The following is a 12720-nucleotide window of genomic DNA, read 5'->3' as shown; positions in this document are numbered from 1 at the left end:
GTAATGATCCCGCTGGGTTTTTCAGTACAATTTCCTAATGGAATATTTTACTGCACAACAGCCGTGGAGTGGCGAGGACCACTGCGAAGGTCATTAAAGCACTTTTTGAAATTAAAACAGTTCAAAATGAGATCACGGGGAGCGATTGTGTCCCTACGGTGGCTATAAGAATGTGTTTACTGAGAGCAGAAGTACAGTGCGTTAGGCCTCATTAGCTTATTGCTATAGATGCAATGTGTGTGTGTGTTCACGTGTGTGCATTGTTAACTATGCTATTGTTAAGAGTGAATCAGCTGTAGAGGTTATAGCGATATATAATTCTGTTTGCTAATGGTTCATAATTGCTGATTGTGTGTGTGTGTGTGTGTGTGTGTGTGTGTGTGTGTGTGTGTGTGTGTGTGTGCGCATGTGTGTGTGTGTGTCTAACTGTAATGTGAAGATCAGATCATGCAAAGGTCCTTAGGAGAGAGAGAGAGAGAGGAAGAGGGAGGGAGAGGAAGAGAGAGAAGGAGGGAGAGGTAGAGGGAGGGAGAGGAAGAGAGAGAAGGAGGGAGAGGTAGAGGGAGGGAGAGGAAGAGGAAGAAGGAGGGAGAGGTAGAGGGAGGGAGAGAAAGAAAAAAACAATCATTCATTTTAATGGTTATTGATGTTATTTATAATTCCCCTCACTTCACAAATCACAATTCCAACCACTTGACGACCTATTGAGCTTTTTATGCTATCGATTCATTTCCTCCTGCTTAAACAGTCTATTACAATGGTAAATTGCGAAGTGTACGCATATTTAGTCACGCCTCAACAATATATTTACCCTTCTTATGCTGTACGTGACCTAGCATAATGCATTGAGATGGAGAGTAGAATTTGTCTTTCCTGCTGGGATAATTAATTAATATCTCATAGAATCATAATTGTAGGATTACAAAAGAAGGAAATTGAATGATGGGAAAAATCGAATTATGACAAACGTGCAAATATTCTTACTGATGAGGAAAACAATGATGATAATTATGATAGTACTGATGTTGATAATCATGACAATAACCATGATAACAGTCATGTTTACTCTACAAAATAAAGTGACAGGAGGTTGATTATCTTGGTGTCTGGAAGGCATGTCGTGGTGTATCAGCTCAGTAATCTGTGTGCTGGGAAGGAGAGGTCCGTGGCGTTGGGAAACAACCTAAATGTCCACATAGGAGAGAAGGCAGAACCAGATGAACCTACGTGATGCACCCCTCGAATCCTGCTCTGAGCTTTACAAAACAGTTGTATGGACACACACACACCCATACTATGAAACACACACACATAACTAGGTATGTAGGGACAGACACACACACATAACTAGGTATGTAGGGACAGACACACACACATAACTAGGTATGTAGGGACAGACACACACACATATGCTTAAACACTAAAGTACACACAGGTTAGCTACACCTGGTTTCTGGTAACACAGTGTTAAGTTAAGGGCAAAGCCTTCACCTTTATGTTGCAGCATTCCAACCCAAACAGATGAACAGAGAGAGGGGAGATAGAATGAGAGAAAATAACAGAGAAAGTGGAGAAAAAAACCTCACTCTCTTCACGGTCCTGAGATCACAGCAGTGTGGGTGCTGACAAAGGACTGTGTGTGTCGTCTCTGTGCCTGCGGGTGTGTTCCTGTGTGTGTGTGAGTGACAGGCGGCAGGGCCCAATCGGCCGGGGAGCGGGGCGGACAGTGATTACGGGTGACAGTGGTGTTACCGTGGAGACAGGTGAACGCTGGAGAGTGGAGGGATGGAGAGAACATTATTCATATATTCAGAAGACTGGCTGGGACTTTCAACATGTTGTATCCCCTGCAGTCAGACATTACACGGTGCCACTGGCACTGGATCCACACACACACAAGGGAGGGAGGGAGGGAGGGAGAGAGGGAGAGAGGGAGAGAGGGAGAGAGCTGACACAACATACTGTAACTTAGACACGGGCAGACGAGCAGAGAGAAATGGTGTGTTTATACCTGTCTGTGTGACTGTGAATTGATACATGGTGGGTGTGTTCCTGTCTGTGTGGTTGTGTTCCTGTCTGTGTGGGTGTGTTCCTGTCTGTGTGGGTGTGAAATAATACATGGTGTGAGTGTGAGGCATCAGAGGGCCTGAGGTGTATTCTGTCAGCTCAGTGTCTTGGGCTCTATGGTGCAGCACTGACACACAACACCCTGCTGCACACACTGGTCATGACAACACACACACTGGTCATGACAACACACTCACTGGTCATGACAACACACTCACTGGTCATGACAACACACTCACTGGTCATGACAACACACTCACTGGTCATGACAACACACTCACTGGTCATGACAACACACACACACTGATCAGGACAACACACTCACTGGTCATGACAACACACACACTGGTCATGACAACACACTCACTGGTCATGACAACACACTCACTGGTCATGACAACACACTCACTGGTCATGACAACACACTCACTGGTCATGACAACACACTCACTGATCAGGACAACACACTCACTGGTCATGACAACACACACACTGGTCATGACAACACACTCACTGGTCATGACAACACACTCACTGGTCATGACAACACACACACTGGTCATGACAACACACTCACTGGTCATGACAACACACTCACTGGTCATGACAACACACACACTGGTCATGACAACACACACACTGGTCATGACAACACACACACTGGTCATGACAACACACACACTGGTCATGACAACACACACACTGGTCATGACATCACACACACTGGTCATGACAACACACACACTGGTCATGACAACACACACACTGGTCATGACAACACACTCACTGGTCATGACAACACACACACTGGTCATGACAACACACACACTGGTCATGACAACACACTCACTGGTCATGACAACACACACGCTGGTCAGGACAACACACACACACTGGTCATGACAACACACACACTGATCAGGACAACACACACACTGGTCATGACAACACACTCACTGGTCATGACAACACACACACTGGTCATGACAACACACTCACTGGTCATGACAACACACACGCTGGTCATGACAACACACACACTGGTAATGACAACACACACACACTGGTCAGGACCACACACACACTGGTAATGACAACACACACACTGGTCAGCACCACACACACACTGGTCAGGACAACATACACACTGGTCAGGACCACACGCACGCTGGTCAGGACCACACACACGCTGGTCAGGACAACATACACACTGGTCAGGACCACACACACACTGGTAATGACAACACAACACACTGGTCATGACAACACACACACTGGTCAGGACAACATACACACTGGTCAGGACCACACACACACTGGTAATGACAACACAACACACTGGTCATGACAACACACACGCTGGTCAGGACAACACACACACTGGTCATGACATCACAACACACTGGTCATGACATCACAACACACTGGGCAGGACAACACAACACACTGGTCATGACAACACAACACACTGGTCATGACAACACAACACACTGGTCAGGACAACACAACACACTGGTCATGACATCACAACACACTGGTCATGACAACACAACACACTGGTCATGACAACACAACACACTGGTCAGGACAACACAACACACTGGTCATGACAACACAACACACTGGTCAGGACAACACAACACCCTGGTCATGAAATCACAACAAACTGGTCATGACATCACAACACACTGGGCAGGACAACACAACACACTGGTCATGACAACACAACACACTGGTCAGGACAACACAACACACTGGTCATGACATCACAACACACTGGTCATGACAACACAACACACTGGTCATGACAACACAACACACTGGTCAGGACAACACAACACACTGGTCATGACATCACAACACACTGGTCATGACAACACAACACACTGGTCATGACAACACAACACACTGGTAATGACAACACAACACACTGGTCATGACATCACAACACACTGGTCAGGACCACACACACACTGGTAATGACATCACAACACACTGGTCATGACATCACAACACACTGGTCATGACAACACAACACACTGGTCATGACAACACAACACACTGGTCATGACAACACAACACACTGGTCATGACAACACAACACACTGGTCATGACAACACAACACACTGGTCATGACATCACAACACACTGGTCATGACATCACAACACACTGGTCATGACAACACAACACACTGGTAATGACAACACAACACACTGGTCATGACATCACAACACACTGGTCATGACAACACAACACACTGGTCATGACATCACAACACACTGGTCATGACAACACAACACACTGGTCATGACAACACAACACACTGGTCATGACATCACAACACACTGGTCATGACAACACAACACACTGGTCATGACATCACAACACACTGGTCATGACATCACAACACACTGGTTCCTTTCTCCCAAAGCCTGTCTTTTCTAAATGAAAGAGGGATAAACAACTCTAAACAGGCCAAAAGAGTCAAATAAAAGTGAGGAAGAGATGGAGGGAGGAGAGATGTTGTGTGAGAGGGAAGGGAGGAGAGATGTTGTGTGAGAGGTAAGGGAGGAGAGATGTTGTGTGAGAGGTAAGGGAGGAGAGATGTTGTGTGAGAGGTAAGGGAGGAGAGATGTTGTGTGAGCGGTAAGGGAGGAGTGATGTTGTGTGAGAGGTAAGGGAGAAGAGATGTTGTGTGAGAGGTAAGGGAGGAGAGATGTTGTGTGAGAGGTAAGGGGGGGTTTATTAGTTGGATTGTAACGTGTGCGCGTTGACGATTTCTTGACGTGTGTGTAGGGTTTGTCATTCTCTGACGCGCACGCACGCACGCACGTACGCACGCACGCACACACACACACACACACACACACACACACTCACGCACAACAGATCATGATCTGGGTGTTGACTTCAGTGTCGTGGGAGTGAAAGGAGGATGATTGAGTGAAAAGCCAGAGAGAGAGAGAGAGAACATGGAGGGGTTTTCTATCCTATGATCAGATGTCAAGGATCATGTCATTTACTTCACAGGACAATAAAGGCAGAAAAAGGTTCTGAGTATTGACATGTCTGTATCAATCAACTGACTGAAATGATCAAAACCCTGAATGAAATGTAACATCAAATGTCCTTCTCAATTCAATGGGTTCACACACTGATCATCTCTTTCAGATTCATATTGTATTTCTGTCTATTACATCATTAGCTAAATACAGGAAGACATGTTTTTAAATCCCATCAATATCTCCCAGAACTCTCCTCCCTTGGATCTACCATGGAGCATTGTAGAGAGAATAAACCCACCACAGACGTGGCTGCCCTGAGAGAGAGAGAGAGAGAGAGAGAGAGAGAGAGAGAATAAACACACCACAGACATAACGTGGCTGCCCTGAGAGAGAGAGAGAGAGAGAGAGAGAGAGAGAGACAGACAGACAGACAGACAGACAGACAGACAGACAGACAGACAGAGAGGATGCGAGAATAAACACACCACAGACATAATGTGGCTGCCCTAAGAGGGCGAGAGAGAGAGAGACAGACAGAGAGAGAGGTAGAGAGAATAAACACACCACAGACATAACGTGGCTGCCCTGAGAGAGAGAGCGAGAGAGAGAGAGAGAGAGAGAGAGAGAGAGAGAGAGAGAGAGAGAGAGACAGACAGAGGGAGAGACAGACAGAGAGAGAGGTAGAGAGAGAGAGAGGTAGAGAGAATAAACGCACCACAGACATAACGTGGCTGCCCAGAGAGAGAGAGAGAGAGAGAGAGAGAGAGAGAAGAGAGAGAGAGAGGTAAAGAGAATAAACGCACCACAGACATAACGTGGCTGCCCTGAGGCTGGGAGATGATTGAATTTCATAGCTACTTACAGGCTAATAGGCTACAACGACTGCTCACTGTCCTTAAGTGACTGACAATTTGGGCTGCGGAGCGAAACCTTTGAAGGCCTTTTTGAAGAGATCTGGAGGGGGGGTTAGTGACTAGTCTGGGCGGTTTGAACAACGATAGTTAGATAGACAGTCTATTAGAACCAGCTGATCCAACCACACTGAGTTGGAATGTTTGGACAGCCAATGGCGAGGTCTTTCTCACAGTCTCAGACTATACGGGTTGGACGAGGATTGGAAGACGAATAAGTAATTTTTTGTCAGAGTGCAAAATAATTGAAAAATGATATCAAAAGAAAAAAGATACAACTAGATAGATAAAACAATGATTTGATGGATTTTTTAAACAACGCAAAATCAAATCTCCTGGGTATATTGAGTCTAATAAATCCAGCAACTCAACCTAAAGCCTGTAAGAGTGCATGGATCTGTTTGTTTGTGTGTGTATCTCCATTGTGTGTGTATTGTTCTGTGTGTGTGTGTCTGTGTGTTCGACAAGTCTGCGAGCAGTTTACTCACAGAAGCTGTTTCCACATACAAGGCCTCAAAACTGCCCTCTCCTCCCTCCATCTCTCCTTTCTCTCCAGCCATGCTGTTCCACTTACCCACACTCCTTTGTGGAACACAAGCCCCAGCCACGGTACCTTGTCTGCCTCGCCGCCACAACGCTGCTATTGGCTTTGGACAACACACACACCACCGAACACCCAAACCACAAGCACATGTTCCCTCGTTCTTAACTAATTCATTCAGGAACACTTTGGTTTGGGTTTTGAGAGACCGAAACCTCTACCTTTGATTAAGAAATGTGTCTGACTGCAATTATATGGGAGGGAGGGAGGGGTAAGTACGATGGTGGTTTTATAGTCTGCTGGCGTGACATTTTTCTATTCTATTTTTCACTTCTGTTTTTCGTTGTTGTAGAGGGACACTGTTGACGGAAGTTGTTGGAAACAAAGAGGAAAATTAGAGAAATATTGAGCGATAGCTTTTTAAACACGTTCAATTGTTGCTACTGTTTCTTTGATAGATAGCCTTTGGAAAAGTACTGCAATGTTGAGAGTGATTTGCGGGCCCACTTGGTGACATATATAGAGGCTGCAATGAGTCTGAATAAGTGGACTTGTTAAACATCCAAGAGAATCACACACACTCACATCTGGGAGTGTGTGTGTAAATGATTACAGTGCATATTCACATCTAAAATATGTTACGTGATCCATGTGTATTCATATTCAGTGATCAGTTTGTAAGTGTGTATATATTTGATTATAAACTGGGTGGTTCGAGCCCTGAATGCTGATTGGCTGACAGCCATGGTATATCAGACCGTAAACCATGGGTATGAAAAACATGTATTTTTCCTGCTCTAATTAAGTTGGTAACCAGTTTATAATAGCAATAAGGCACCTCGGGGGTTTGTGGTATATGGCCAATATACCACGGCTAAGGGCGGTGGTATATATCTCTAAGAACAGCCCTTAGCCGTGGTATATCGGCCATATACCACACCTCCTCGGGCCTTCTTGTTTAAATATTACACTGTGAATGTCTATTACGTGTTCCTAATAGAGCCTACCTGCAGTATGTAACCCCTGACATAGTCCCTCAGGGTCCAGCCCAGGCCGTGCAGTATGTGGAGCACCTCCTCTTGCTTCAGAACACTGAACAGACGGTCCAGCAGGATCTTCAGTCTGACCGGCACCGCCTGGGTCCCGTACAGCATCAGGCTGCTGATGTCAAACACCACGTTGGACTGAACTATCTCCACCTGGGTGGGGTGGTACAGGTGCTGCGTGCTCAGCTTGTCCAGCGCTGGGATGAGGGGACAAGGACACATCAACATGAGTAGGCTTAAACATACACACAGGACATACTAATTCAATGACAGTTCATTTGTCAATAAAAAACAGACGTTTTGGTTAAGAAAATGTGTTTATGTTAAATGTTTTTATGGTTAACTTTGAATCCTCTTGCATATACTCTGCAGGTATACACACACATGCAGGTGCCTAAACACACACCCTGCCAGCCTCACCAGGTAATGACTATCACGTTTCCCCTGTCTCCAGTCTTCTCTGGGAGGTAACAGACCAGGGAGATAACAACACATCTATGAGATCAAATGTAACTGACTGCCTTTCTCTATGTAGTCTCTGTCTCTCTCCTATCTGCCTCTCCTCTTTTCATCTCTCTCTTTCAATCTCTATTTGCACCTACAGTGTCTCTCTCTCCATCTCTCCCTCCCTCAAAGTGCCCCATCTCCCTCTGTCTGTGTCTCTCCTTTTCAACCTCACTTTATTAAGTAACTATGGAAGCATTTCACTGTTAGTATGGAAGCATTTCACTGTTACTATGGAAACATTTCACTGTTACTATGGACACATTTCACTGTTACTATGGAAACATGTCACTGTTACTATGGAAACATGTCACTGTTACTATGGAAACATTTCACTGTTAGTATGGAAGCATTTCACTGTTACTATGGAAACATTTCACTGTTAGTATGGAAACATTTCACTGTTACTATGGAAACATTTCACTGTTAGTATGGAAGCATGTCACTGTTACTATGGAAACATTTCACTGTTACTATGGAAACATTTCACTGTCAGTATGGAAGCATTTCACTGTTAGTGTGGAAGCATTTCACTGTTACTATGGAAACATTTCACTGTTACTATGGAAACATGTCACTGTTAGTATGGAAACATTTCACTGTTAGTGTGGAAGCATTATACTGTTACTATGGAAACATTTCACTGTTACTATGGAAACATTTCACTGTTAGTGTGGAAGCATTTCACTGTTACTATGGAAACATTTCACTGTTACTATGGAAACATTTCACTGTTAGCATGGAAACATTTCACTGTTAGCATGGAAACATTTCACTGTAAGTATGGATTTCACTAAGTAAGTAAGCATTTCACTGTAAATAATTAAGCATTTCACTATAAGTAAGCATGCATTTCACTGTAAATAATTAAGCATTTCGCTGTAAATAGTAAGCATTTCGCTGTAAATAATTAAGCATTTCACTATAAGTAAGCATGCATTTCACTGTAAATAATTAAGCATTTCGCTGTAAATAGTAAGCATTTCACTATAAGTATGCATGCATTTCACTGTAAATAATTAAGCATTTTGCTGTAAATAGTAAGCATTTCACTGTAAATAAATAAGCATTTCGCTGTAAATAGTAAGCATTTCACTGTAAATAAATAAGCATTTCGCTGTAAATAGTAAGCATTTCACTATAAGTAAGCATGCATTTCACTATAAGTAAGCATTTCACTGTAAATAATTAAGCATTTTGCTGTAAATAGTAAGCATTTCACTGTAAATAAATAAGCATTTCGCTGTAAATAGTAAGCATTTCACTGTAAATAAATAAGCATTTCGCTGTAAATAGTAAGCATTTCACTATAAGTAAGCATTTCACTGTAAATAATTAAGCATTTCGCTGTAAATAGTAAGCATTTCACTATAAGCATGCATTTCACTGTAAATAGTAAGCATTTCGCTGTAAATAGTAAGCATTTCACTATAAGTAAGCATTTCACTGTAAATAGTAAGCATTTCGCTGTAAATAGTAAGCATTTCACTATAAGTAAGCATTTCACTGTAAATAGTAAGCATTTCGCTGTAAATAGTAAGCATTTCGCTGTAAATAGTAAGCATTTCACTATAAGTAAGCATGCATTTCACTGTAAGTAAGCATTTCACTGTAAATAATTAAGCATTTCACTGTAAGTAAGCATTCATTTCACTGTTACTATGGAAACATTTCACTGTTAGTGTGGAAGCATTTCACTGTTACTATGGAAACATGTCACTGTTACTATGGAAACATTTCACTGTTAGCATGGAAACATTTCACTGTTAGCATGGAAACATTTCACTGTAAGTATGGATTTCACTAAGTAAGTAAGCATTTCACTGTAAATAATTAAGCACTTCACTATAAGTAAGCATGCATTTCACTGTAAATAATTAAGCATTTCGCCGTAAATAGTAAGCATTTCGCTGTAAATAATTAAGCATTTCACTATAAGTAAGCATGCATTTCACTGTAAATAATTAAGCATTTCGCTGTAAATAGTAAGCATTTCACTATAAGTATGCATGCATTTCACTGTAAATAATTAAGCATTTTGCTGTAAATAGTAAGCATTTCACTGTAAATAAATAAGCATTTCGCTGTAAATAGTAAGCATTTCACTGTAAATAAATAAGCATTTCGCTGTAAATAGTAAGCATTTCACTGTAAATAAATAAGCATTTCGCTGTAAATAGTAAGCATTTCACTATAAGTAAGCATGCATTTCACTATAAGTAAGCATTTCACTGTAAATAATTAAGCATTTTGCTGTAAATAGTAAGCATTTCACTGTAAATAAATAAGCATTTCGCTGTAAATAGTAAGCATTTCACTATAAGTAAGCATTTCACTGTAAATAATTAAGCATTTCGCTGTAAATAGTAAGCATTTCACTGTAAGCATGCATTTCACTGTAAATAGTAAGCATTTCGCTGTAAATAGTAAGCATTTCACTATAAGTAAGCATTTCACTGTAAATAGTAAGCATTTCACTGTAAATAGTAAGCATTTCACTATAAGTAAGCATGCATTTCACTATAAGTAAGCATTTCACTGTAAATAGTAAGCATTTCGCTGTAAATAGTAAGCATTTCGCTGTAAATAGTAAGCATTTCACTATAAGTAAGCATGCATTTCACTGTAAGTAAGCATTTCACTGTAAATAATTAAGCATTTCACTGTAAGTAAGCATTCATTTCACTGTAAGTAAGCATGCATTTCACTGTAAGTAAGCATGCATTTCACTGTAAGTAAATAAGCATTTATCTTCCCCTCTACCCGGTCTCTTCCCCTCTACCCGGTCTCTTCCCCTCTACCCGGTCTCTTCCCCTCTACCCGGTCTCTTCCCCTCTACCCGGTCTCTTCCCCTCTACCCTATCTCTTCCCCTCTACCCTGTCTCTTCCCCTCTACCCTGTCTCTTCCCCTCTACCCTGTCTCTTCCCCTCTACCCTGTCTCTTCCCCTCTACCCTGTCTCTTCCCCTCTACCCTGTATCTTCCCCTCTACCCTGTCTCTTCCCCTCTACCTATCTCTCACGTCACCACCTCTCTCCCATCACCACCTCTCCACCTTACCCTCACTCACCTGCTTTTCTCTCCATCCCCCTCTCTTTCACTCCTTTTTTCCCATCCCTCCCTTCCTCCCTTCCTCCCACTCCTCCCTCCCCTCTTCTCTCTTCGCCTGTCTGTATGACACCTGGTTTTGTCTCCTCTGATCCCAGGACAGCCTTTCCGCTGACGAGGGCTTTGCCTGACAACACACTCTGCGAGACACGAACATCATAAAAAATGAAGAACTGCTTGTCAGAGTGGCTGCCAATGCCGAGATGAAATGAAAAGTGGGGAGAGCGAAGGGGAGAAGGGCCCTCTGACAGTTCAGAGAAGGAGATTAAAAATATTCAATGGGGTCCTGTGCTGATCGCTGAAGGCCCTCTCTACGCTTGGGCCAAACAGGTGTTTTCTTTTATCTTATTTTCCCCTCTGTTCCCTCCTTTCTATGCTTTCCATCTTCTTTCTTTCTTTCGCTCCATGTCCTTTTTCCTATGCCCCCTGAACAAGTCATGAGGTTGTCTCTTTCGTGGATATTGTTCTAAGGTAGTAGGTACAGGTATGACTTTGAACCAAAACACTTTTTAAATAAAATATATATAAAGTATTTAAATAAAATACACAAAGTATTTAAATAAAATACATAACGTTTTAAATAAAATACATAACGTTTTAAATAAAAGACATACACAGGACAAACACTAAAGTTGAACGGTATCTCTCTATGGTAACAAAAAATCAAATAAACATATTTATCAAATCTTTGATGTGGTAAAAACGTACTGAATCTTCCCTTTTAAGCGTTTATATGAACCTGTTACCTATAGAATCTACGAGGGGATAACACAGCCCTATAGGCACTGCATATTATACTGATCTCTTCAGTGACCCTGTATAAGGAGAGTACAGCTGTGTGTGTCAGGACCTCTCTGCTCTCTCCTCTGGCTAAAGAGACAGGTTTATGAGAGCATAGAACTTCACAGGACTAAAGAGGCAGAGAGAGAGAGAAAGAGAGAGAGACAGACTAATATGACAAACTATTGCAGTTATTGCAGTTATACACTATTGTTAAAATGATTTCCTACCATACCACACGATCTTCTTGTAAAGAAATGTAATAATATTTCATATTACAACTACTGTACAGATAATCTTGGACACTGTGACTCCCATCACCCTGGTTAGTAGGTTGGCAGAATTCAAAATGGCCGTCTCTTACCGTGAGCCACCCAGCCGTGCTTGCACTGGTCACATGTACGCAGGTGGATCTTTCCTGGCTGGAAACACTCACAGGTGCAGTTCACCAGAGTGCAGCGAATGGCCTGTAGAGACGCAGGGGGAGAGGGAGAGAGGAAGGCCTTGTCAATCAACTGATCATACAGACAGAAAGAGAGAGAGATGGAGGGAGCAGGGAGAGGACAGAGCTCAGGCTACAGAGCACTCATCAATCAAGCAGTCACACAAACAGAACTGAAGGGTTTCACAGATAGACACCGTAACAGATGTACACCAGTAACACATCAACACACAGTCACACAGAGAGCTCCTTTCTCAAAGAGATTTATGTACTGCAATAGTTTTGAATTGTTTCAGCATAGTACAATTTGTTTAT

General features: G+C 42.6%; 1 protein-coding gene across 1 annotated transcript in view; it reads right to left on the bottom strand.

The window, feature by feature from the left end:
* The window catches only part of LOC139395957 (zinc finger protein basonuclin-2-like), a gene marked incomplete at its 5' end in the record, with an annotated part of 73382 nt that extends 60904 nt beyond the window's left edge, over positions 1–12478 (bottom strand). The window contains 2 exons of the mRNA XM_071143270.1: positions 7534–7769; positions 12328–12478. Of these exons, the coding sequence (XP_070999371.1) occupies positions 7534–7769; positions 12328–12478 (387 nt within the window). The remainder of the gene's footprint in view (positions 1–7533; positions 7770–12327) is intronic.
* Between the last annotated feature and the right edge of the window lie 242 nt (positions 12479–12720).

Source organism: Oncorhynchus clarkii, unplaced genomic scaffold (genome assembly GCF_045791955.1).
Source record: "Oncorhynchus clarkii lewisi isolate Uvic-CL-2024 unplaced genomic scaffold, UVic_Ocla_1.0 unplaced_contig_11288_pilon_pilon, whole genome shotgun sequence".
Lineage (NCBI taxonomy): Eukaryota > Metazoa > Chordata > Actinopteri > Salmoniformes > Salmonidae > Oncorhynchus > Oncorhynchus clarkii.
Note: the sequence above shows the minus strand (reverse complement) of the source record. Positions and strands in the feature narration are given on the sequence as shown.